The sequence below is a fragment of the Rhineura floridana genome, chromosome 3 (genome assembly GCF_030035675.1).
Source record: "Rhineura floridana isolate rRhiFlo1 chromosome 3, rRhiFlo1.hap2, whole genome shotgun sequence".
In the NCBI taxonomy this organism is placed as follows: Eukaryota; Metazoa; Chordata; class Lepidosauria; order Squamata; family Rhineuridae; genus Rhineura; species Rhineura floridana.
This window is the reverse complement of record NC_084482.1, coordinates 113,429,233-113,455,049: the sequence shown is the minus strand read 5'-3', so window position 1 is coordinate 113,455,049 and position 25,817 is coordinate 113,429,233. Positions and strand designations below refer to the sequence as shown.

Sequence of the window (25,817 nt, the reverse complement as noted above, 5' to 3'; positions counted from 1 at the left end):
AAACCCTTCTAGTCCTGACAGTGATTTGTGTAGTGGGGGCTCAAAGAAGGGACTTCTCTGCAGTGGCCTCCATTCTGAGGAATGACATTCTCCTAGATATACAGTTAATGGTGTACCTAAGTTAATGGTGTTCCAACAGTTGGTTAAAACATACCTACTTCTGAGAACATTCTTGATTTATTAGTACCGGCTCTGTTGGAAATCTCAGTTGGATATCTGTGGTATTTGTGCTTTTAGCATCTTCCTGTTTCATTGTGTTGATTCTGTTCTGTCATCTGTCTTGTTACTTTATAATGAAAGACAATCTAAAAAATGTTTAATAAATAAATAAATATTGGGCAAGGTTGTTCCAAAAATATCAGTCTTGGGGAACCCTCTGTTGTGCAGATTCAAGGCCACTTTCATCACATGTTTCAATACACCTCTAGCTGAGGGCAAATTTCCAAAAATAGCCAGTAATTCTAAGCACCATTGACTTGCATTAAGAAAAAAGATCAGCTGTTCCTGTCTGCTGTTATGTATTAGTTACCAGTGAGCACAGATATAATGGCTTCTGCACACACCTACACTTTATTATCAGCTTCAGACGCACTGCTTCAGGTCATCCCAAGTAAGAAAGGCACTAAATAAAGAACATAAATCCTAATCCTTACAATTAATTTGGTCAAGGGCAGTGAAATGGTTTATGACCTACCATTCCTCAAGCACATTGAAAATGCAAATGAAGGAAAGGACTGAGCTTTTATCGCCTCTTTTCTTTATCAAAAGCTGCCTGCTTCTTTTCTCAGGCGAAGTCCAGGAAGAAGAGGGCAGATGGAAGCCATTGGTCAGACAAAGGAAACCAAAACTACCACCCATTGTCCAGGGCAAGGGTCTGACTTTGCTTGGCCTGGCCTAGCCTGGCGATAACATAGGGGAGCTGTAAGACATGAGAGTATGAAGCAAACATCATTCTCAGTAGCAATGGTGAGACAAGTTTCAATTAAATGACAGGGCTGGCCCATAAAGTCTGTAGCACTGTCTGGTTTTGCAGCTGGATGGAAGAACTTTACGAACTACCCATGACATTGCACTAGCTCTCCAAGAACTTCTTGTTCCTCGTTTAACTACTCTCTTATGCTCACTGAGGTTTGGTTTCCATTTTTCAGTGCACTTTGTGGACAGATTTGTCTGCAATCTTCCAGCATTCAAAAACAATGTGTGGGGGCCCAACATGAGGGGAGGGAGGGGAAGCATGCATGCTGGCCCACTCCCAACCTCCCCACATGAGCCAGGCACACCCACTTCATTCCTGGAGTGGGCTTGTAATAGACTAGATATCATCCCTCATATTGGAAGCACAGCTTTAGGTAGAAAGTATGTGTATTTGAAACATTTAAATTTAGTCAGCTACCATAACAGATACCTTTTGAAATCCTCGTAGTGTTTTTGGAAGCATTTTCCAGATGTTTCTGGTTTCTTTTTTAATATTTCTGATTTTCTTTTTTAGTATTGTGCAAACACATACACACAAGAAGAACAACTTAAATAATAATTTTTAAAATCCACAAAGTAGGATAGGATTAAAATTCATAGATCTGAATACCTAACCAGATCCATCTGGATAAATAAGAATGTCTTGAGGTGACAGGGGAAGCTCATCAGAGATGCAGGTGTCTGTGCTACTAGGGAAAGGGAGTTCCATCAGATTAGATAAAAAGGTTCATCAGTCCAGCATCCAGTTTTGCACAGTAGCTAACCCGATGGCTGTGAGAAACCTTCTCACCATTTCTCCCCAGCAAGTGGAATGAGTCCCAGAGAAAGGATTGTAGCCGAGTGACAGAGCACATGTTTTGCATACAGTATGTGTCAGGTTCAATCCCTGGCATCTCCCATTTTAAAACAGATGGATATTTGATGGGAAAGACTTCCCCTATAACCCTGTAGATCCACTGCCCATCAGAGTAGACGGTATTGGGTAGATGGATAAAGAGTCCAACATGGCATAAGGCATCTTCTTTTGAGTTGCTGCTGTGGCTCTTGCTTTCTTCCAATCAGGAGGCATGCCTAAAGCAATTTTTCACACAGGGCCAAACCAGATGAATGGAAGATATGGATGAAGTCACACCCTCTCAACTTTGATTACCCCTTATCCTGTTTTAGATGGGCTCCCACAGGGAGAACCAGGAAAGTAAGGCAAGAATTTGGGCAGGACCCAAAGAGACAGGACCATGGACAGCTCCAAGAGGAGCTGGGAAAAATTCAAGATGGATACAGGTACCCAGGAGCAAGCTGGCTAGGATGCTCCTACTGGGAAGGTCTGGAGTCCACTAGAGTTTTAAAGGAGCTGTACATGGGTCAAGGTTTCTAGCTTCACACCCTCTTGGAAAGCTACCAGTGCTTAAAGGCCCAATGCTTGATTCTTCATGTGGAGCTGCCAAGGGTATGTAGGTGGAGTCTTCAGAGGAAGAGGAACACCGGGCAACTTCCTTGGGCTGTGGAGGTGACAGCAGTGCTGGTCTCTTCTCACATGGGTCACTAGCTGAGCAGTGTCTTCAACGATTTGTTCTGCAAGTGATTCCCTCCCCCAGTCTTCTCCCTCCTCAGATCTTTCTCCTGGTCATGAGAGACACGTGTGTAAAATGGAATTGATTTCATTCAGTGATACTTTACACACTTTTAAAAGGCTCTGGAAATTATTATTAATACTGAGAAATGTGTGGAATACTCCTCCCAAGTACTATATTGCATCCTCCGACATCCCCACATACATAAGAGGTATCTCATTGTTGTGATCCCAGCCCAGTCTAGAAGAGGAGAGTGCTATGCCTGTTCCATGAGCCTGGGAAAATTCTCCTCTTCAGTCAGATGCACCACACTCCTCGTCTGTCATAGGATGGTCTGAAAATCACTGCATGGAGCAGGTGTGGGCCGTAGCTGTTTGCCCGTGATAACCCTTTTGGCTGCAGAGCTAAAAATAAAGACACTTCCTTAAGAAATAGCACCAGGAGGAAAACTCACAGAATAAGGGCATGATCCTAGTGGTAATGAAGACCTAGCATTTGGTTTTGCTCGTTCGGCTTCAGCTGGATTTTTTGTGTGTGTGCCCTTCCTGCTGCATGTAGCACTGCAGCTTCTGGCCATTTCTGACACCTTCCTTTAGGCATCCCATAAATTTGCTCTTCTTTCTTCAATGCAGGATTACAGAGTGAATATTTTCTTGCGGCAGCAGTGGAATGACCCTCGGCTGGCATACAACGAGTATCCAGATGATTCTTTGGATTTGGATCCATCCATGTTGGACTCCATCTGGAAGCCAGATTTGTTCTTTGCTAATGAGAAAGGGGCTCATTTCCATGAGATCACCACAGATAACAAACTCCTGCGCATCTCCAGAAATGGCAACGTCCTGTACAGCATCAGGTGAGGGATGGAAGGATGGAAATCCTCCGCATGTCTCCAGGATGTAGGTCTCTCACATGATGAGATGGTCCTATAGGAATCATAAACTAGAGAGCATTTTCATTTCTGGAAAGCAAGAAAGAACACTGCATTCTGGAGGAATGTTCCATTTAAAAGTATATTGCAAACAGATAAAATGATGTAAAGATACTTGGTTGCTCTTACAATACATGACTATTAAGATATAATTAGAATTAATGTATCTATTTATAAAGAGGTAAAGAAGAATGCATTCTTCTGTCCCTCCTTAATGTGAGGACGATCCTATTTACTCCATATTCCATCCACCCCAACATTCTGCCTCAGCTGATGACCAGATTCAAACTTCTCTCCTCAAAGAATCCCTCCTGCTTCAGCATGTTGTATTTGCATATCACTCAAATTGCAATGAGCGGTATTCAACTAATGCATCCTGTCAGTGCAAGGATTGCCGCTTACACAATAGGACTTTCCCCCTGTCTCCTCACCTGCTCACACCCGTACTGATAGAACAGCACTGAACTGTGTTTGTGTGAATCAGACCTGATGTAGCCCACCTTTTTCCTGGTATAATTGCACTGAGACTCTAGACTTAGGACAATAAGAAAAAATAGGAAAACACAGGAAATACGTGCTTGACAGTAAAGAGGTCCTAGCTCTAACTAAGTAAGACATGCAAGGATCATGCTTACTCTTTGTTCTCTTGTTGCTGGAGTCGGAGGCAAAGAGAAGATTTCTCCTCTCCCAAGGTCAGACCAAGAAGGAGAAGGAAGCAGGAAATAAGGTCAGCAACTCTAAGAGTATCAGTTTATACCTGATGTTAGGTCAGCACAGAAGTTAGGTCAGAAGGACGATCTAGGAAGCTTGCAGGTTCCCCTCTCTATCTTCTTTAACCCCATGCAAACCCCAACAAAGTTGTGTTGTCTCCCAACACTTCCAACCCCCTGTACTGGGGGGAGCCCCAGAACAGATTTAGGAGGTGCACAGGGAGAAGAGAAGGGGGAATGTTCTATTGCACATGGGGAAATCCTTGCATTGATGACATTCAAGTAGTGCTATGTTGGATGTAACCCCTGTATTTTGTCACAGGGAAATGGTGTCCCACACGCACACCCACACCCTACTCTGAGTGGTGCTACATGGAATATAGTTCCATATGTGTCATATATACTTAAATAATGTATGTGACATCACCAGTTATGAGCAACACCATTCCCCAGAGCTGCCATTATGTTATATTGCCCCTTCTGTACCATTCATGAGACAGCTAAAAAAAAAATCTGGTTGGCCACTGTAGGAAACAAGAAGCTGGACTAGACAAACAAGACTTTGATCTTATCCCATAATGCTCTTTTTTATGTTCTTAAACATCCAGTGAACATTGTCAAGGCTACTCTGTTCTTCAGCAGTGAACCACCAGGTATGGGTCTTTGCTTTCTAAATTTAGTTCTTGGAAGCCATGTGCTTCCTTGGAGTGCCCAACCTCTCTGACTTTTTAAAGTAGCAGTGAATGGGGATGCATCTATTTCCCCTGAAGCTGATCTAATGCCCCCTCCTCACCACATATCCAAAGAACAAGATATCCCGCCATTGGCACTAGATCAGCCCCAACATGAATGTAATGCAGTGATTAAAGAATTTATGGGGTTTTAATCACATGAAAATGGTTGTAGCAGGTGCCATACTACAACTACATTGATTAACTTGACCCTGATTTCAGCTCTTCTGATTGCTCAGAAACATATGGCCATAGTGGTAGAAAGAAGTTCTGCACTAGGGATATAATAATGTTAAAGGCACCCATCCCACTAACATCAATGCAACAGAGTGTTTAACATGCATTAACGCAGGGGTAGCTAGCCTGAGGCTCTTCAGATGTTGCTGGACTTCATCTTGAAACAGAGCCAGCCAGCATGGCCAATGGGCTTGGGGTGATGGGAGTTGTAGTCCAACAACTTCTGGTGGGCCATTAGGCATTCTTGCATATGATCTATTGGACAGTGCTGCAACCATCAGAATTGTTAGAATTTGTCGGCATGAGGTATATTTTTGCTTGTGAAGGTGAAAATTGCTTATTATTTTGACAATGCTATGAATATCAGGTTCAAATCATATGGTAGATTTTGCCATCTTCCATCTATGGACACTAGCATCAAAACATCTATGGATACTGGCATCAAAGTGTGGCCCAACAGAGACCAAGACTTGTTCCTGTATCATAAAGGCAGGGAGAAGTGCCAGTGTGCAAGGGTTGCACTGAACTTTTCAACTGCCTCAGATTTCTTTAACGTATCAGACGGTAGTCTGACTGAGCAAAGTGCTTCTTAGTTCTTTAGAAAAGAAACATTCAGCAAAATCCTGTGCACATCCCTCTGAAATAAATTTCATTTGTGTAGAAGGGATGGTGAACCTTTTTCAGGCTGAGATCCACACTATTCTGGTAGAAAAATGTCAGGGGATGCATTATGGTAGTGGGTGGGACCAGACCCAAAAGAGGTCAGTACTACACCTACACCCATATATGCTCACACAAAACAATTTTTCATGTAAACAGGCATGTTTAATTCTTAGTAACTCCATTCAAGTTTCCCTTCCCATTTTTTTCCATAGAGGGATTTTTTTTCAAAGTTTGAGGGAAATGGGAGAAGAAGCTCTCCAATACCTGTTATCTGTACTGACTATGCAAAAGGCAAAATGAACTTCCCAGTGGAAGGAATCAAATATGGTCAATGCATAAGCTAAACTACAAGCCCTGCCTTACAGCTAATTTCAAAATGCATTTGCATCCAACAAAAACTGCATGCATGCAATTGCAAAATATGTAGATGACTTTTTGCATATTTGCAAGGAACACATCTACCTCTCTGCTGAGACGTTTCCCCCTCTGCTCTGATCTTCTTGCAGCAGATCTTCCTGCAGACAAAGGAATTGCAATTGCACACTTTGCCTTTTGTCCTCTCACCTGCTCCCTGCTGAACAGCTGATAGTCAGGAGCGACCCAGAAAGCCATAACCCAGTCTGCAGCAGGTTCCCTTCTCTTGGTGTCTAGATTTCAGCCATATTCAGGATCATTTTACCCAGATTAATTATGTGTTCACTGCTATAAAATCCTGAGTAGGTGATCTTGCTTTGTAAATTTACAATACTTCAGTGGCAGACTGAATTTAGTCCACCACTGACCTATACAACAGCACTTGAATCTCTGGTACAATTTAAGAATATATAAGGGGATTTTCCACACACTGGGATTTACAGTTTGTTCCAGCTCAGTCTTATTTGGTTGGAGGAGAACAAAAATTATTTTGAGAGAGGGCAAATCACACAGTAGAACCAAACAGATCTGGCTTTCCCCACACCATTTCTCAACACAGCTGTTTCTGGGTCATTTGCTTTCAAATTAATGCTATGTGAACTGAAATAACCGCACTCATTTCAGTTTAGAAACAATCCATTTGAGCCACCTCCAAACCTCTCTTTCCCCTCTCCTAAAAAGAATGCAATTAAGAACATTCAATTTTCTTGTTAAGTGCAGCCTAATGCTAGAGAGGAAAGTGCTGACAATAGATTCTAAAGGCTACCTTCCTGTGAACTCGTGCTATGTTTGCAAACTCTGACTCGCTGAAGCCTGGCAATACAATCCCAAAATGCAAAGGGGCACATTCCACTGGGACACCTGGCTCATGTCGCGGGTGTCGTGCTGGTATGCCAAGGAACAGAATAAACAGCCAGTGTTATAATGCAGATAAAAAAAACCAGGAGGTGGTTTCAGTTCAAACAGCAGACAGCAAAGTTGTAGTCCAAGCACATAGACCTAGTTTTTGGGAACCTAAAGCTTTAATACACATAGCTGTTTGGAACGCATTCCAGTGAACAATAGGTAGATAAGAGGGGTGTAGTCATACAGGGTCTGGGGGGGGGGCTTAGACCCCTTACTTTTTTAGGAACAAGGACCCTATGTCCCCAGCATCCTATGAACCAATCAATATGAAAGAGGTGTGTGTTAGCCACTGAGAAGGGTTTTCTAACATGCTTCCTGTCCTTTCCTGATGATTGGAGCCAATCAGAGTGAAAAGAAGTGAGTCAGCCACTGAGAAGACTCTTTTCAGTAGCTAACTTTCTCCCCTTTTATGCTTATTGGCTTCTAGGGATGTCTGATGTTGCAGGAGAAGGCATAAACAAGGATCTCATTCTCATCCCAGCAGCAAAAAAAAAAGGGGGTGGTGGCTGTGACTCTTATGAAGGGACCCTGCACTTCTGAATTTGCCACTACACTACTGGGTAGATAATAAAACAACTGCCACCAAAGGTGACCCACCATTTATTGTTCTGCTCAGAGAGGTGAGAGACATGTGTTCTTATATGTACCTTGTTTGAAAAGCATACAGAGAAGCAATGCTCATGGAAGTCGGTGTAGGGAAAAGTGGAATGATGTACAGTGCAATCCCAATCATGTCTACCCAGAAGTCAGTCTTATTGAATTCGGTTAGGTTTACTCCCAGGTAAGTGGGTGAGGATAGCAGTCTTAGCAGGGAAGAAGTTAGTAGTTCTTGCTAGAGTTTCTGTTAATCCAGGCATATTCCCCTCTTTTTTTAAAAAACAAGGGCCATTGTGGTATGCAAAGGGACTCCAGTAATGGGGCAGCATCTTCCACAGAACTGTGTTTGCCATGCTGTTCAACACTGTACATTTAGGCAAGGCTGGCACCAGGCATGCCAGGGCCCTTGGGCACCAGCCTACCCTGGGCCCCAGCACATGCACACACACAAAACCTACCTACCTTTCCCTTGGTGAATGCTGCCTGCACTGTGCACGCATGCCTGCAATCAACAAAGATGGCGGCCAAGGCTTCCCTAAGGGGCTGATGCCTCTGCCGCCATCTTGCTTGATGGCATGTCCATGTGCTATGCACATGCATCCCTGCCATCAACCAAGATGGCGGCAGAGGCATCAGCCCCTTAGGGAAACCTCGACTGCCATCTTGGTTGATGGCAGCCTTGCACTCACAGTGGCATCCAGCATTTACATCAAGGGAGAGGTAGGTGGGGCATGCAAGGGAGCGTCGCAGGCCTGCATGCCAGTAGGGGGGTGCCTGGGAGCTCCCTCTCGCGATCTGCGGCATGGTCGAGAGCCGAGGCTGCTACAGATTGCAGAAAGGAATGCTACCCACCCACCCTAAGGAGAGGCCCTTCAGGGGCCCCTTGGAAACCAGGGGCACTCAGCCAGGGCCTGACCTGGCTGCCCTCTGGTGCCAGCCCTGCACTTAGGGCCTCATGCAGCTTAAGGCACATATGGATTGGGTCTCTCTAGAGCTGGTCCTCCCATTCAGCAGAGTGAGGCAATCACCTTAGGCAGCAGGTATTTGGGGGGGACGGGACACAGAAGCACATTTGCCATTCCTGCTGAAACTTCCCCCTCCCTGGCCATTCCCCTCTACTGAAGATCAGAGCTATCTTTCTGTCACTCCCTAATCTAGCCTGCTGCCCTGAGGTGCACTGGAAGATGCTATCCTGTTGCCACTTTTGATGTAAGATTTCATTGCCAGTATGGTCAGCTTCTGCAGATGGAATTGGGGACAGGGAGGAGGACACCATCTTGTCCTGTGCCTCAGGCAGCAAAATGTATCAGGCTGGCTTTGGGTGTCTCTATGTTGTAATAGCCTGGAAATGCTCCTGTTGTGAAAAAAACAAGTCCATTCTGGCACTGATAGCCTTCACTCTTTCTCTCTTCTTTAAGGAACACGGTGGCTATTTTCTCTGGTTATTTGCCAGTCATTACCTGAGTGCCCAGCATACATGATCATCACATGATGTACTTCTTGGTGACTGTAGCACATCAGACTGCTGGTGGAGGGAGTTAAATGTTTTAATGCTTCCCTCCCCCCATGGCAGGGGAAAGGCTGTAACCTTGTCTCCTCTGGATGCTCTAGCTCTGTATATGTGAAGAAATTTATGTTGGGGAGCACAAATATTAAACAGCAGTAGCAGAAATGAAAGCATAGTTTGGAACATAGCCATATTTCCAGGAGGGTATGTGTGCTCCCGGTATTTCCCACATCTGTAGGCCTGACAGTGACCCTATATACACCTCAGCAAGGCAATTGTCATCTCCAATGGCTTGAATACAACTTGCTTGCCACATCTGCTAGAGGTGTTGAGAATCACTTCACTGTTTCTGTTCCCTTCACAGGATCACCTTGACGCTGGCTTGTCCCATGGATCTGAAGAACTTCCCCATGGACGTCCAGACGTGTATCATGCAGTTAGAGAGCTGTGAGTCCTGAAGGTTTCCCCTCTAAAAATAGCTGCCATTCCGCACACAGACTTGGGAAGCAGGAGACCTGACCTCCTCTCTGAGATATTGGACTGCCCTACAAATTGGTCAAAATGCAAACACCATTTGGGTTGGTCTTTCACAGTCCAATCCACTTGCTGTGTAGCTTGGAAGAATTTGGTAACATGTGCCTCTGAGCATATGGTGAGTGGTGGCAACACCAGATGGAGATTGATATTTTTGTATTTTTGTTGGTGTTCTTACTTTGCTTCTTTCCTATGTTACTAATGTTTCTACAGAGAATCTAATCTAGACAATTTTATTTCCCTCATTATTCATCCTAGAAATCTGTGTCAAATTTATTTTTATTAATTTCAAAGCCTTTTTATTGGTCAATGTCATATGATGGTGAAGACAGCCTTTTGTGTTTCAAACTGGAGGTTATGGTCTATTTCTATTTTGGGTGCATTAACAGTTGAATCTGAAATTGCAGTTTGATGTAAAGTCAGACTGATTACAATATGTTGCTACTTCAGCAATGACTAGCTGCTGGAAAAAAGAGGATGCATGTTTTCAGCCTGTTATGTTTAAACCACTTCATTTAAGGCAAGGTGGGCACAGTCAATTAAAAACACAGAGCACACCTAGAATTTTGCTAGAATATGTTTCACCTCCCACTGTTTTATCTTGTGCAAACTGAGACACTCCTGATGTCCTCTGGAGACTATTCTGCAGAATAGTCAGTGTGCCATTATTCCACAATTATTTTTGGAGTGTTTTTAGTGTAAATTCTGCAAAGTGTTGCTGTACTTCACGTATTCACAGAAACAGAAACAAAAGAAAATGGTTTCCTATAGGAAACTTCACTAAAATTGCAAAGTAAATCAGACATATTTAAAGTGACCATCTGAACTATATCAACTGTTTTAATAATGTTGTTTCCTCTCTGCTAAAACAAGATCAGCACAGCACATGTCTTGTTTCTATTATTTGGGCTGATTGCAGGTGTTGCCACCATTCACCATATGAACCACATGCAAGTTACCCAATTCTTCGAAGCTGCACAGGAAGTGGATTGGACTGTGAAAGACCAACCCAAATTGTGTTTGCATTCTGACAAATTTGTAGGGCAATACAATATCTCAGAGAGGAGGTCAGGTCTCCTGCTCCCTGATGCATTCATTATAGCTGCCCAATTTCCCTGCTTTTTAAAGTTTGATAGAAATATCTGTAGGCTATAGCTATGTTCTTAGACTGCAAGGTTTTTTGCCTATTAGTGAATTTCTCTACTTTTTAATCCGGCAGGTAAGAAATGGGATCCTGTGCAAGTTTGCTGAGAATAGATTGATCATTTGCATGCTTATTGAGTTCAGTGGGATTTACTCCCCCACAATCATGCTTAGGATAGGTGAAACTGACCACAGGGGATGGGGAGGGGAAGAGGAGGAGGAGGAAGAGAGGGAAGGGAGGAAGGGCAGAGGGCAGGAGGGGGATGGGAGCAGGCAGGAGGGAGAGGGGAGGAGAAGGACATGTTTGATCATTTGCATGTTTATTGAGTTCAGTGGAATGTATTCCCGTGCAATCATGCTTAGGATAGGTAAAACTGACAGGGGGGAGGGAGGGAGGGCTGGAGTGGGCAGGGGAGGAGGAAGAAGGAAGAGAGAAAGGGAGGAGGAAGGGAGAGGAGAAGGGAGGAGGGGAAAGGTAGGTGTAGATGGGAGGAAGAGGGGAGGGCAGGTTTGATCATTTGCATGCTTATTGAGTTCAATGGGATTTACTCCTATACAATCATGGTTAGATAGGTAAAACTGACCATGGGGGAAGGTGGAGGGGGGAGGGGGACTGAAGAAGACCTGCCCTGGGAGTGAGTATCTGAGCATCTGGATCCTTGCTGCTTGCTCCTTTGAGGTGTTGTCTCTCAAGACAGCTGAAGTCCCTGGTAAGTGCTGCAAGGACTGGGACCAGAGAGAGGCTGCAGTTAATCTTGCAGCCTCTTGCATCAGCTGCTGGCTGGGTCAGGAGGCATAAAAGCCCAGCTGCCCTTGGGCGGTGGGTCTGCTGCCGCCTGGGTCGCCACCAAAGGGGCGACACCAAAGGGGATTGCCTTAGGGAGTCCCAAGGGCGAGGGCGCTACCCCCCTTCTATTACCTTTTTTTTTTGCTTTAATTTTCTGTTAAACCAATCCAGAGGAGATTGGTGGTGGGGAGGGTGTGTGGTGCATATGTAGTTCCTGCAAAGGGTGAAAGCCTGTGCAGTGAACTGAATGATAGGAGAAAGTCGCCAGATGCCTTCAGAGTGAGAGTCTGTAACTGGCAGAAGGCTGGCCCTCCCTGGGTGTGAGACAGGAGGGGGAGTAGATGGGCCCTGTGTAAAAAAGTTTGAATGGGTATGACTGTTCCCAATTCTCGCAGAGGCCTACTGGGATAATTGGCTCAGGCAGGTTTTGTTGGTGGGCTTGTGTTGGGCCTATATTAGGTGTTTAGGAGGAGTCTTAGTGCGGAGGAACATGGGTGATGCCACCCCAATTTCAGTGATTACGGGTAGAAGGAAATATAACCATGGGGAGGTGGTGAATTACCCAAGAAGATGACAAGGCTATCTGCACCTTGTTCCTTGCTGCCACTCCTCTCATGGAGGGGCTCCTTATTGCTCATCTGCTGTTCCCACTGGCCTGTGTGTGTTGTTTAATGCCAGATCGGTACACAATAAGACCACTCTCATCCATGATTTGATTGTGGATGAAGGTGCCAATTTGGTGTGCAATACCGTGACCTGGGTGGGTGAGCTGGGAGGAGTTGATCTGACACAGCTTTGCCCACCTGGATACTCAGTGCAACACCAGCACAGGCTGCAGGAACAGGGGGGAGGAGTTGCTGTGGTCTACAGAACTTCCATCTCTGTCACCAGGAAACCACTCTGTTACAAACAAAACGCCCCAGTCCCTTTTAGGGGTCCTGGTGGCTTGAGTTCGCTCCCAATACTCACCCCAATAGAGTTCAGAAACGACAAAACAAGATGGAGGAAGAGTATATTTATTACTAATACGTGCACGTGGAGAAACAGCCAAGCTAGTTCTGACTTAAGCTGAGCACAGCCAGCCTTCTTATTAACTTTGATATGTTAATTACATCAGCATCATCAAGCATCATTCTAATACATGCCCCTTACAAGAAATCATGTGCTTTACAAGAAATTAGTACGTGCAGTTTCTATCTTTCTTAATGTTGCTTCCCTATAACATTCCATTGCCCTTTTATGGTGTTGTTTTTCACTTGTTTTTTTCACTTCAGCACAGTTGTTTTCCACATTCTTATCAAAACATGGTCTATGTGGCCAGCATCATTTTTATCTCAAAACAGGCACAGTACCCATTTTACTTTCAGTAAACAAGGCCACAGTAAGCAAAATACATTTTTAACTAAGCAAATAAAGTCCAGTGTCACTACTCTGTCTTGGAGCTGGCTGTGAGGGCCTGCACCTGGTGTCGGGCCAAGGAGACAGTAAACTAGGGTTCCTGCTGGTGTACCGTCCACCCTGCTGCCCGGCAGCTTCTCTGACCGAGCTGGTGGAGGCCGTCTTGGCTGTGGTGTTGGAGGAGCCCAGAATGATAGTGCTGGGTGATTTCAATGTCCATGCTGAAGCTGCCTCTAGTGTTCTGGCTCGGGATTTCATGGCCTCCATGACAACCATGGGGTTGTCTCAAGTCGTCACTGGCCCGACACATAGGGCAGGGCACACCCTTGATGTGATTTTTGCTCCAGATGGAGGAATGGGTGGTCTGGAGATGGGGGGGTGGATGCCACCCCATTGTCATGGTCAGACCACTTCCTGGTGAAGTTTAGACTTACGGCTCAGATTCTTCCCTGCAGGGGTGGTGGACAGATTAAGATGGTCCTCCCCCGGAGCCTAATGGAATCCACAGGATTCCTGAATGCCCTGGTGGAGTTCTCAGCAGATAGAGCAGGTGACCCTGTTGAAGCCCTTGTCACACTGTGGAACAGTGAGGCGTGTTGGGCTCTTGACACGGTTGCCCCCGAGTGCCCTGTCCGGCATTGTGGAGCCCGGTTTGCACCTTGATACATCAGTGAGCTAAGAGCAATGAAACAGGCTGGACAACAGCTAGAGCACAAATGGCGAAAGACGTGCTGTGAGACTGATCAGGCACAAGTAAAACATCATAACCATGCCTACTATGTGGTGGTGAGGGCTGCAAAGAAGGCCCACTTCTCTGCCTCCATCACATCCTCAAGTAGCCGTCCAGTGGAGCTTTTCCATATTGTTAGGTGTCTGTTGACGTCAACTGCAGAAAATGGAGTTTTAGAGCCTTCGGAGGCCCACTGTGAATTGTTTGCAAGGCACTTTGAGGGTAAAGTTGCTTGTCTCCATAGCAGTCTTCATGCCCCATCCACATCTACTGTAGTCCCCAATGAGGTGTCCAGTGCAACGTCTGCTGCAACTTCTTGGGAACGGTTTCAGTTGATGCAGCCTGATGACATAGACAAAGTGCTTGTGTTGATGCAGCCAGCAACAAGTCCTCTCGACCCTTGCCCTTCTTGGCTTATTAAAGCTTGCCGAGGGGGGTTGACCTACTGGATCCAGGGTGTGGTCAACGCATCATTGCAGGAGGGATTGGTTCCAAGCGCCTTGAAAGAGGCGGTGATCCGACCACTCCTGAAAAAGCCCACCATGGACCCATTGGTTTGTGACAACAACCAGTTGCAAATACCACCTTTTTACAGAAGGTGATTGAGAGGGTTGTGGCGCAGCAATTGCAAGTACTCTTGGGTGAAACAAATTATCCTGATTCATCCCATTCTGGGTTTAGACCTGGTTATGGGACTGAATCGGCCTTGGTTGCTCTGATGGATGACCTTTATTGGGAAAAGGACAGGGGGAGTGCAACCCTGTTATTCTTACTTGATCTTTCAGCGGCTTTTGATACCATTGACCATGGCATCCTTCTGGGCTGAATTGGTGAGATGGGTGTTGGAGGCACTGTTTTAGAGTGGTTCCGATTCTATCTCCAAGGTAGCTCTCAGAGAATAGCATTGGGTGACTGTCTTTTGGCCCCCTGGCAGTTGTGCTGTGGGGTGACGCAGGGTACCATCTTGTCCCCCATGTTGTTCAACATCTATATGAAGCCCTTGGGAGCAGTCACCGGGAGCTTTGGGGCGAAGTGTCAGCAGTATGCTGACAATACCCAGCTCTATTTCTCCATAACTTCTGAATCGGGAGAGGCCGTGCAAGCCCTGGACCGCTGCCTGGACTCTGTGGTGGGCTGGATGAGGGCCAATAAACTGAGTCTGAATCCTAGCAAGACGGAGGCACTGTGGGTTGGTGGCTCCCGAGTTCAGATAATTGGTCAGTTGCCTGCTTTGGATGGGGTTGTTCTCCCTCTGAAAGAGCAGGTCCATAGTCTGGGGGTGCTCCTGGATCCATCTTTATCGCTAGAGGCCCAGGTGACCTCCGTGGCTAGGGCTGCCTTTTAACAGCTTCAGCTGACAAGACAGCTGGGGCCGTTTCTGGACCGGGATAGCCTGACTACTGTTGTCCACACACTCTATGTTGGGCTGCCCTTGAGGTTGGTCCGGAAGCTGCAGCTAGTGCAAAATGCGGTGGCGAGACTGCTCACTGGGGCAGGGTATCGCCAACATGTCACCCCAGTGTTGAAAGAATTGCACTGGCTGCCCATTTGCTACCGGGCCAAATTCAAGGTTCTAGTTTTGGTGTACAAAGCCCTATACAGCTTGGGACCAGGATACCTGAAAGACCGTCTTACCCCTTATATACCCAGTCAATCACTGTGTTCTGCAGGTGAGGGCCTCCTGCAGATACCATCTTATCAGGAGGTTCGTTCTGCACAATATAGGAAGTGGACCTTTAGTGTGACAGCACCTACCCTGTGTAACTCACTCCCTTAAATATTAGGCAGGCGCCATCTCTGCTATCTTTTCAGTGCCTTTTGAAGACTTTCCTCTTTCAACAAGCTTTTAAGTTGAGACCTATCCCAGTCTGCGTCTGTGTTAGAATTGCTTTTAATATGTTTTCTTTAGTAATATGTTTTTAAGCTTTTTTTAAAAAAAAATGTTTTTAAAGCTTTAAAAAATGTTTTTAACATTGTTTTGTTTTAATGTATTTTAAGGTATTTTTATGATGTTTTAAACTTTTTAGCGTTTCTGTTTGCCACCCTGGGCTCCTTCTGGGAGGAAGGGCGGGATATAAATCAAATAATAAATAAATAAGGGGAAGGGAAAGGAGCAGATTGTAGGGGTGGAAAGGAAGGGGGAGGAGAGAGCAGGTTTGATCATTTGCATGCTTATTGAATACAATGGGATTTACTCCTATTCAATTATGCTTAAGGTAGGTAAAACTGACCATGGGGAGGAGGAAGGGGAGGGGAGGAGGGGGAAGGGGAAGGAGGGGATTGGAAGGGAATGGGGATGGGGAGGGAGGGGCAAAAGAAGGGGGAGGGAAGGGGCAAGAGGGAGGAAATAGGAGGGAGGAGAAGGGAAGATGGGTTTGATCATTTGCATACTTTTTGAGTTCATTGGGATTTATTTCTGTGCAATCATGTTTGAAAATGGAAATGGACTGCCTTCAAGTCGATCCCAACTTATGGCGACCCTATGAATAGGATTTTCATGGTAACCGGTATTCATAGGTGGTTTTACCATTGCCTTCCTCTGAGGCTGAGAGGCAATGACTGGCAGTGAGCTTCATGGCTGTGTGGGGATTCAAACCCTGGTCTCCCAGGTCATAGTCCAACACTGACCCGGGAAGGGGAGGAGATTGGATGAGTGGGCACTGGGCAGAGGGGAAGCCCCTTTCTTTTCCAATAGGAAAACATTGTGAACAGTATCATTCTTTTTCAGGGTTTTCCCCACCTTTTTATTCTACAGTAGGCACATGTAGCTTCCCACCCAAATTTAAACCAAAGCTGTCCCTGGCCACATCCACACCAGGCCTTTATTTCACTTTACACAGTCATGGCTTCTCCCAAAGAATCCTGGAAAGTGTAGTTAGTGAAGGGTGCTGAGAGTTGCTTAGGAGATGCCCTGTTCCCCTCACAGAGCTTCAATCAGAGTGGCTGACTGTTGAACCACTCTGGCCACTGGAGCTGCATCAGGGGAATAGGAGTTTCCTCTCAGCTCCCTTCACAAACTACATTTCCCAGGATTCTTTGGGGGAAGCCATGACTGTCTCAAGTGAAATAAAGGTCTGGTGTGGGTGTGGTCCCCTGACTGGGCAAGCCCAGCAGCTGTGAGTCTGGCTGTTAGAACACTGACAGCTGGTTCTTACTGAGCATGCCCGAAATTTTCATTCAGTTCAATGCAAATTTTCTTAAATTAATTAAAAATCAGCCAGGCATTTTTTAACCTTCAAACTGCAGAAGAAGAAGGTCAGAATATGGGGCAAGGTCAGTAACAGGATTACAGGTACTCCAAAGGGCGGTCTGCATTTTTTCCCTCTATTTTTAGACTTTGCACTCTCTGTTCTCTCTGCCTGTTTTGTGTATCACCATGAAAATTTAGAGGGTTGTTAAGCAAGCGTTTCTGAGTTCAGGACTGTAAGTTTGATAAGGATTTGTTTTGAAATGAGCTTATGGGAAGCATTAGAATGGCATGGGAGGTATTTTCAATTTAACATTGCGGAATGTGGAAAATCCACACTGGCTATAGCATACAGCCACTCTCATGGCTGTATAATTTATTAGCACCTGACCTTTGTCCTTCACTCCTGTCTAGTCCATTGAAGTAGCCAATCTAGATGTAATGGCCCAGCCTTCCCCAACCTGATGACCTCCGGATAGCCAGCAAGGGTTGATGGGAGTTGTAGTCCAACAACATCTACATGGCATCAGACTGGTGAAGGCTGTTGCGGTGAATGGATTGCTGCCCCCCCAATTGCTTACATTACTTTCATTCCCTGATGTCTCCCCGATTTCTAATAGAACTTAACATTGTGCTGTCATGATGTTGTGCATTTCTCCATCCCTGCTGCACGTCACTAGTTGCAGATGGTGGAGCCCAGGAAATGCAGAATGTCATGACGACATATCACAAGGCATGCTCTACTAGAGGTTAAAATTAGGGGAGGCAAGGACTACTATAGATGTGCAGTGGCCATTTCTGATAACATCTAGTCTCAGCCTCACTTAGCTTGTAAACTATCTGGCCAGGAAGAACATCAGTTCTATGCATGTATAGCACCTAGCATCTTGCTGTTAATAGACAAAAGTTTTGCACTGTTACATGCTAATATTAGCCATGTCAATTGGTCACCTGAATTTTACCTCCAGTTGCTATATTGCCCTGGGTTCACTAAATTAATCCATGCTCACCAATGTGCACACCCCAACATCCCTTCCATATCGACCTTCTTCAGGGTTATGAAATACATCTGCCCAAAACTATCTTGCAGCTTTGGTCTGTTTCTTGGCATACGTCTGAACCCTCCAGGCATTTGAATTCAGTGCATATACAGCAATAGTCAGCCCTCAAGTGTTTTGTCTCTTCCTCTGTTCTCTGCAGTTGGCTACACAATGAATGATCTGATATTTGAGTGGCAAGAGAAAGGAGCTGTGCAGGTTGCTGATGATCTAACCCTGCCTCAGTTCATCCTAAAGGAAGAAAAGGACTTGCGCTACTGTACTAAGCATTATAATACAGGTCAGTGATGGCTAAGTATTTGTCCCTAGAAATGATCAACAGATCAAGATACTGGCTCCATGCATTTTATTTAGCATCTTGCTTTAGCGATAAACTCAAATCACTCCACTTCTTCAACAAGCCATCTAATTGAGAGCCTGTTAGCAATATTGCTAGATCAGGCCAAAATGTTATTTAAAAGTGCTTCTTGTTTTATGAATGCTCTAAAGGTAGAACTAGATATTACAAGAGTCATGGTACCTTCTCCTTTCTACCTAGAAAATGCCAAGATATCATCACCTCCTTGGTATTTTTTGCCAAAATGATAGGCAGTATATAAATTATTTTAAACATCATCATCACACTATTAGGGATGGGGGACAAATTCAGTTCAGTTTCCATTTAAAGCTGACCCTATCAAAGTCACATTTTCCAAAACAATATGAGAACTGAAACACAGCCATCCTTCAAAATTAGCAATTATTCAAATTTTGCAATGCAGTTCACCAACCAATGTATACAAAATGTATATATTGGGGAAAGTGTGCCTGAAAATAAATATATTAGTGAAAGTAATGTACAAAAATGTATCATATTAGGAGAAATTGCTTGGAAAAATGTGTACATTAGTCAAAATAACAATCAAAAATGTGTTTATTAGGAGATATTTGCACTAAAATTCTGGAGAATTCTCCTGAGGATTTTTTTTAATTTAATTGCGGAGAAATGCAGAGAACTGAATTTAAGATTGGAAAAATGAGAAACTGAGAACTGAAATTGATAGATCATTCTATTCTTACACATTATTAGCTTTCCCACCCTCACTGCAGTCTATGATGTCATGCAAGAGCAAGGTAATAAAGGTGACATCATACCATGCTCTGTATTATAATAATGGTTCTGGAACGCAAGAGAAAAGAGATATGGAGCTATAATGATTTTATGATTATTGTTACATATAATTCCACCTTAATGAGTGGTCTCATTCATATATACACAGCTTTGGAGCTCAATTCCCCTGTCATGGGCATGGGACTACTTAACAAAATATGCAATTAGGGTAATAGCTTAAGTCTCCTTTTTATCTGAACTAACTCTGTTTTCTCAACAGAGTCTTATTCAATTGGACTCTCAGGTAAGCGGGATTAGGATTGCAGTTTTAGGACAGATCCACACCATACATTTAAAGCACATCCAACACACATTTAAAGCACATGACCTCTCTCAAAGAATCCTGGGAACTGTGGCTTCCCCCTCACAGAGCTGCAGATTCCTAGCACAAATTCCTACTTCCATGTAGTTTATTGGTTAACGGTGAGAGAGAGAGAGAGAGAGAGAGACGAAATGACAGATGTAAATATTGGCTACATTTGTAAATATTCAAACATGTTTTTCAAACATTTGAAAACCATTCTGTGGTTTCTAAGAAATTATTTTTTATCAAATTCTTTCTAAATTAAAGTAGAAATGGGAGAAACAGCAAAAATTAGAGGAACTAAATTGGATTCAATGAAGTCCTACTTAGAGTAGACCCACTGAAATTAATGAACCTAAGTTAGTCATTTCTATTAACTTCAGTGGGTCTACTCTGAGTAGGGCTAGCATTGAATACCCCCTCAAGAAAAAAGTCACCAAAACCTTCATTTTTCAGGAAGAAAATATATGTCCTGTGACACTAAACAAAAGTTTACAACTTCTGGATGAAAGTTGGTGATATCTAGCTAAGTCATACTCAAAGCAGACCCACTGAAAGTAATGGACTTTTCTATTGATTTCAATGGGTTTACTGTGAATATGACTAATATTGGCTATCGCCCAGGACCTTTACACTGAGTTAATGTAAGTATGGTTCAGGACTAGTCCTTTTTCCAAAGTCATCCCTTTGCTTTTGAAGCTAGAGCTCAGTAATCATGTATCTAAACATATTATATTTATTTTATTCAAGACAATAAGAACATAAGAACATAAGAAGAGCCTGCTGGATCAGGCCAGTGGCCCATCTAGTCCAGCATCCTGTTCTCACAGTGGCCAACCAGGTGCCTGGGGGAAGCCCGCAAGCAGGACCCGAGTGCAAGAACACTCTCCCCTCCTGAGGCTTCCGGCAACTGGTTTTCAGAAGCATGCTGCCTCTGACTAGGGTGGCACAGCACAGCCATCACGGCTAGTAGCCATTGATAGCCCTGTCCTCCATGAATTTGTCTAATCTTCTTTTAAAGCCATCCAAGCTGGTGGCCATTACTGCATCTTGTGGGAGCAAATTCCATAGTTTAACTATGCGCTGAGTAAAGAAGTACTTCCTTTTGTCTGTCCTGAATCTTCCAACATTCAGCTTCTTTGAATGTCCACGAGTTCTAGTATTATGAGAGAGGGAGAAGAACCTTTCTCCATCCACTTTCTCAATGCCATGCATAATTTTATAAACTTCTATCATGTCTCCTCTGACCCGCCTTTTCTCTAAACTAAAAAGCCCCAAAATGCTGCAACCTTTCCTCGTAAGGGAGTCGCTCCATCCCCTTGATCATTCTGGTTGCCCTCTTCTGAACCTTTTCCAACTCTATAATATCCTTTTTGAGATGAGGCAACCAGAACTGTACACAGTATTCCAAATGCGGTCGCACCATAGATTTATACAATGGCATTATGATATCGGCCGTTTTATTTTCAATACCTTTCCTAATTATTGCTAGCATGGAATTTGCCTTTTTCACAGCTGCCGCACACTGGGTCGACATTTTCATCGTGCTGTCCACTACAACCCCGAGGTCTCTCTCCTGGTCGGTCACCGCCAGTTCAGACCCCATGAGCGTATATGTGAAATTAAGATTTTTTGCTCCAATATGCATAATTTTACACTTGTTTATATTGAATTGCATTTGCCATTTTTCCGCCCATTCACTCAGTTTGGAGAGGTCTTTTTGGAGCTCTTCACAATCCCTTTTTGTTTTAACAACCCTGAACAATTTAGTGTCGTCAGCAAACTTGGCCACTTCACTGCTCACTCCTAATTCTAGGTCATTAATGAACAAGTTGAAAAGTACAGGTCCCAATACCGATCCTTGAGGGACTCCACTTTCTACAGCCCTTCATTGGGAGAACTGTCCGTTTATTCCTACTCTCTGCTTTCTGCTTCTTAACCAATTCCTTATCCACAAGAGGACCTCTCCTCTTATTCCATGACTGTTAAGCTTCCTCAGAAGCCTTTGGTGAGGTACCTTGTCAAACGCTTTTTGAAAGTCTAAGTACACTATGTCCACTGGATCACCTCTATCTATATGCTTGTTGACACTCTCAAAGAATTCTAATAGGTTACTGAGACAGGACTTTCCCTTGCAGAAGCCATGCTGGCTCTGCTTCAGCAAGGCTTGTTCTTCTATGTGCTTGGTTAATCTAGCTTTAATAATACTTTCTACCAGTTTTCCAGGGACAGAAGTTAAGCTAACTGGCCTGTAATTTCCGGGATCCCCTCTGGATCCCTTTTTGAAGATTGGTGTTACATTTGCCACTTTCCAGTCCTCAGGCACGGAGGAGGACCCGAGGGACAAGTTACATATTTTAGTTAGCAGATCAGCAATTTCACCTTTGAGTTCTTTGAGAACTCTCGGGTGGATGCCATCCGGGCCCGGTGATTTGTCAGTTTTTATATTGTCCATTAAGCTTAGAACTTCCTCTCTCGTTACCACTATTTGTCTTAGTTCCTCAGAATCCCTTCCTGCAAATGTTAGTTCAGGTTCAGGGATCTGCCCTATATCTTCCACTGTGAAGACAGATGCAAAGAATTCATTTAGCTTCTCTGCAATCTCCTTATCGTTCTTTAGTACACCTTTGACTCCCTTATCATCCAAGGGTCCAATTGTCTCCCTAGATGGTCTCCTGCTTTGAATGTATTTATAGAATTTTTTGTTGTTGGTTTTTATGTTCTTAGCAATGTGCTCCTCAAATTCTTTTTTAGCATCCCTTATTGTCTTCTTGCATTTCTTTTGCCAGAGTTTGTGTTCTTTTTTATTTTCTTCATTCGGACAAGACTTCCATTTTCTGAAGGAAGACTTTTTGCCTCTAAGAGCTTCCTTGACTTTGCTTGTTAACCATGCTGGCATCTTCTTGGCCCTGGCGGTACCTTTTCTGATCTGCGGTATGCACTCTAGTTGAGCTTCTAATATAGTGTTTTTAAACAACTTCCAAGCATTTTCGAGTGATGTGACCCTCTGGACTTTGTTTTTAGCTTTCTTTTTACCAATCCCCTCATTTTTGTGAAGTTTCCTCTTTTGAAGTCAAATGTGACCGTGTTGGATTTTCTTGGCAATTGGCCAGTTACATGTATGTTTAATTTAATAGCACTGTGGTCACTGCTCCCAATTGGTTCAACAACACTTACATCTCGCACCAGGTCCCAGTCCCCACTGAGGATTAAGTCCAGGGTTGCCGTCCCTCTGGTCGGTTCCATGACCAACTGATCTAGGGAATAGTCATTTAGAATATCTAGAAACTTTGCTTCTTTGTCATGACTGGAACACATATGCAGCCAGTCTATGTCCGGGTAGTTGAAGTCACCCATTACTACCACATTTCCTAGTTTGGATGCTTCCTCAATTTCATATATCCCACCTTTTCTGAAAGAATATAGGATTCAAGATATATATAAAAGGATAGAGTGGTCAAATGACAGAGAACCTTTGTATTATCCATACTATCATCCATACTATTATCCACTGGGTTGTCTCCAATTAAGTTGTACTCAGAGTAAACCCACTGAAATTAATAGATCTAAGTTAGTCATGTCCATTAATTTCAGAGAGGTTACTCTGAACAGAACTAACACTGAATACAAGCCTTTATGTTTGCTATACTTTTTTCAAAGTGAGATCTAACCATCCTTGACAGTTCTTAGAGCCTACAAGAAACTCTCTAAAAGATTTAGTAAAGAAAAACTTATCCTTGTATATATGGGAGGTCTCTAATTTGGGAGACCAAGCATGTGGTTTCCATAATTCCTTCAATTCAGACATACGTAGGCTGAAGCATACACATCTATCCACACAGGTGAGCTGCAGTTTGCTACTCCTGATAGGCTTGCATAAAGAAAGTTGCTGAATACTTGTTGCTCTATGGTAAGGCCACATCGACATATTCTTACCTTTCTTTCCCAAAAGAACCAGGAAGAAAGTGAGAGGCAATACCTATTTTGTGTTGAGAACTCACTGCCAAATGCAATTTTCCAACATGAATACATGCAGTAACCAGGATGTTACAATCTTCACATGATGGTGATGTACACCTTTCCCTCTTATACCTGTGTAGGGGAAAATGTCACCTCTGAAGCATTTGTGCCTAGGCCTGGGCAGGAAATGGTAATAAAGCAAGTGACCTCTTGTTCAAAAGTGCTTCCTATCAGGAATCTAACCGTGTCCCCATTAGGGTAACCTTTTCATTGAACCTCCTGTTAATTCCTAGGCAAGTTCACCTGCATAGAAGCCCGTTTCCATCTGGAGCGACAGATGGGCTACTACCTGATCCAGATGTATATCCCGAGTCTGCTGATTGTAATTCTCTCCTGGATCTCCTTCTGGATCAACATGGATGCTGCACCTGCCCGAGTTGGTCTGGGCATCACAACTGTGCTCACTATGACCACACAGAGCTCTGGTTCTCGAGCTTCTTTGCCCAAGGTAACATGCCCTCTATTAAGCAGCCGATAGAGAAATCCCTATAGGAGCAGCCATAGCTCACTAGAGGAGCACATGCTATCAGGTTCAGTTCCCAGTATCTATAGTTAAAAAGGATTAGATAGCAGGTAGTGGGCAAGAGAGAGAGAAAGAGAGAGCACTAGAGCTGGAGAACTGCTGCCAGTCAGAGTAGGACATACTGGGCTGAATGGACAAATACTCTGATCTGGTATGACAGCTTCCTATTTCCAGCTAACACCTTTCAGAACATCTGCGGGGAACATTCCTCAGTTTTCCCCTCCCCCCAATATATATAACCACTAGAGTTCTCTCTCTCTTTAGTAAGCTTCCAAATGTGTGATTACTTCCCTAGAAGTTAACTCCAGATAAATTAAACCAAATCAGTAGAGAAATAGTGGATACATGCTGGTATTGTCTATCTCCAGGAGCAGATGATTTCCATATGTGATGGAACTATGGAAAACTTCATAAGCAGCAATGTGTCACAGGTTATTTAAAAAGATAGTTATCTGTATACTACCTAAGTCTCTCCAGTAAGGTTTCTTCTGATAATATATTAAAGATGTGGTCCTTAGAGACCACCAAGAACAGATTATTTATTTATTTAAATATTTATAAGCCACACTTTTCATAAAAGTATATGAAGGTGGCATTATAACATACAAAAGCATGGTAGAATTAAAAACCAATAAAAACATTATTAAAAACAATAATAAAAGCATCCATAGGTACTGCATTGGTTGGAAAAGGAAATTCATATTAAAAGGCCTGTTTAAAAAGTTTAGTTTTCAGGAGACACCTGAAAGAAAGAAGGGATTCCTCCTGCCAAACCTCTATTGGTAAGGTGTTCCACAGAGCAGGGCCTGCCACACTAAGGCCTCAGTCCCTGGTGGAGGCCAACCAAACCTCTGGGGTGTGAGGAACCACTAAGAGTGCCCCATCAGAAGCTCTCAGTGATCGAGGTAGAACATAGGGAGTCAGGCAGTCCTTCAGATACTTTGGGTCCAAGTTGTTTAGGGCTTTGTGAATTAACTTAAGTACCTTAACACAAGGGATGACTGCAGCACGAATTGAGACAACAAATAAGGGGGGGGACAGAGAAGATCCTCAGATATGAACCTACCCAGACCCTTAGATCTTCCTCTGAGGCCCTTCTCCAGGTCCCCTCTCTGAGGGAGGCTCAGAGGGTGGTGACAAGAGAGAGGGCCTTTTCAGTTGTGGCTCCCCATCTATGGAATATATTCCCCAGTGAGGTCTGCCTGACGCCTTCGTTGTCATATTTTCAGCACTAGGTAAAGATCATAGAATCATAGAACAGTAGAGTTGGAAGGGGCCTATAAGGCCATCAAGTCCAACCCCCTGCTCAATGCAGCAATCCAAATCAAAGCATTCCTGACAGATGGCTGTCCAGCTGCCTCTTGAATGCCTCTTTTGTATCTTTTCTCCCAGGCATTTGATAGATTGAGATGATGTTTTGTTTTAATACACTGCCAAACCATCCTGTGGCTGCATGGAGGTGTTATTGCTATTGTTATTTATTATGTTTTATAGTGTATTTTATTTGTTTTTGTTTTAACATTGTGTAAGTTGCTTGGGAATCTTTGGGTGTCAAGCAAACAACAACAACAACAAAAATAATAGAAGTCAGGCTAAAAAGACTATGGAATAGTTACGTGGCTACCTTACACATTTAATTAGATTTAGAGTAGGGAACAAGCAAACAGGATTATAATGTTTTTGGAAGTTGGATTTTTAAAATATAAATTACTAGAATACCCACTTTAATCTGACTGTACCG

At 43.9% G+C, this 25,817-nt stretch overlaps 1 protein-coding gene across 1 annotated transcript in view; it reads left to right on the top strand.

The window, feature by feature from the left end:
- Nucleotides 1-918: 918 nt before the first annotated feature.
- GLRA1 (glycine receptor alpha 1) overlaps nt 919-25,817 on the top strand; it is a 39,667-nt gene continuing 14,768 nt past the window's right edge. Inside the window, exons 1-5 of the mRNA XM_061621950.1 lie at nt 919-966; nt 3,179-3,402; nt 9,607-9,689; nt 18,222-18,359; nt 23,787-24,001. Of these exons, the coding sequence (XP_061477934.1) occupies nt 937-966; nt 3,179-3,402; nt 9,607-9,689; nt 18,222-18,359; nt 23,787-24,001 (690 nt within the window). The 5' untranslated portion in view covers nt 919-936. The remainder of the gene's footprint in view (nt 967-3,178; nt 3,403-9,606; nt 9,690-18,221; nt 18,360-23,786; nt 24,002-25,817) is intronic.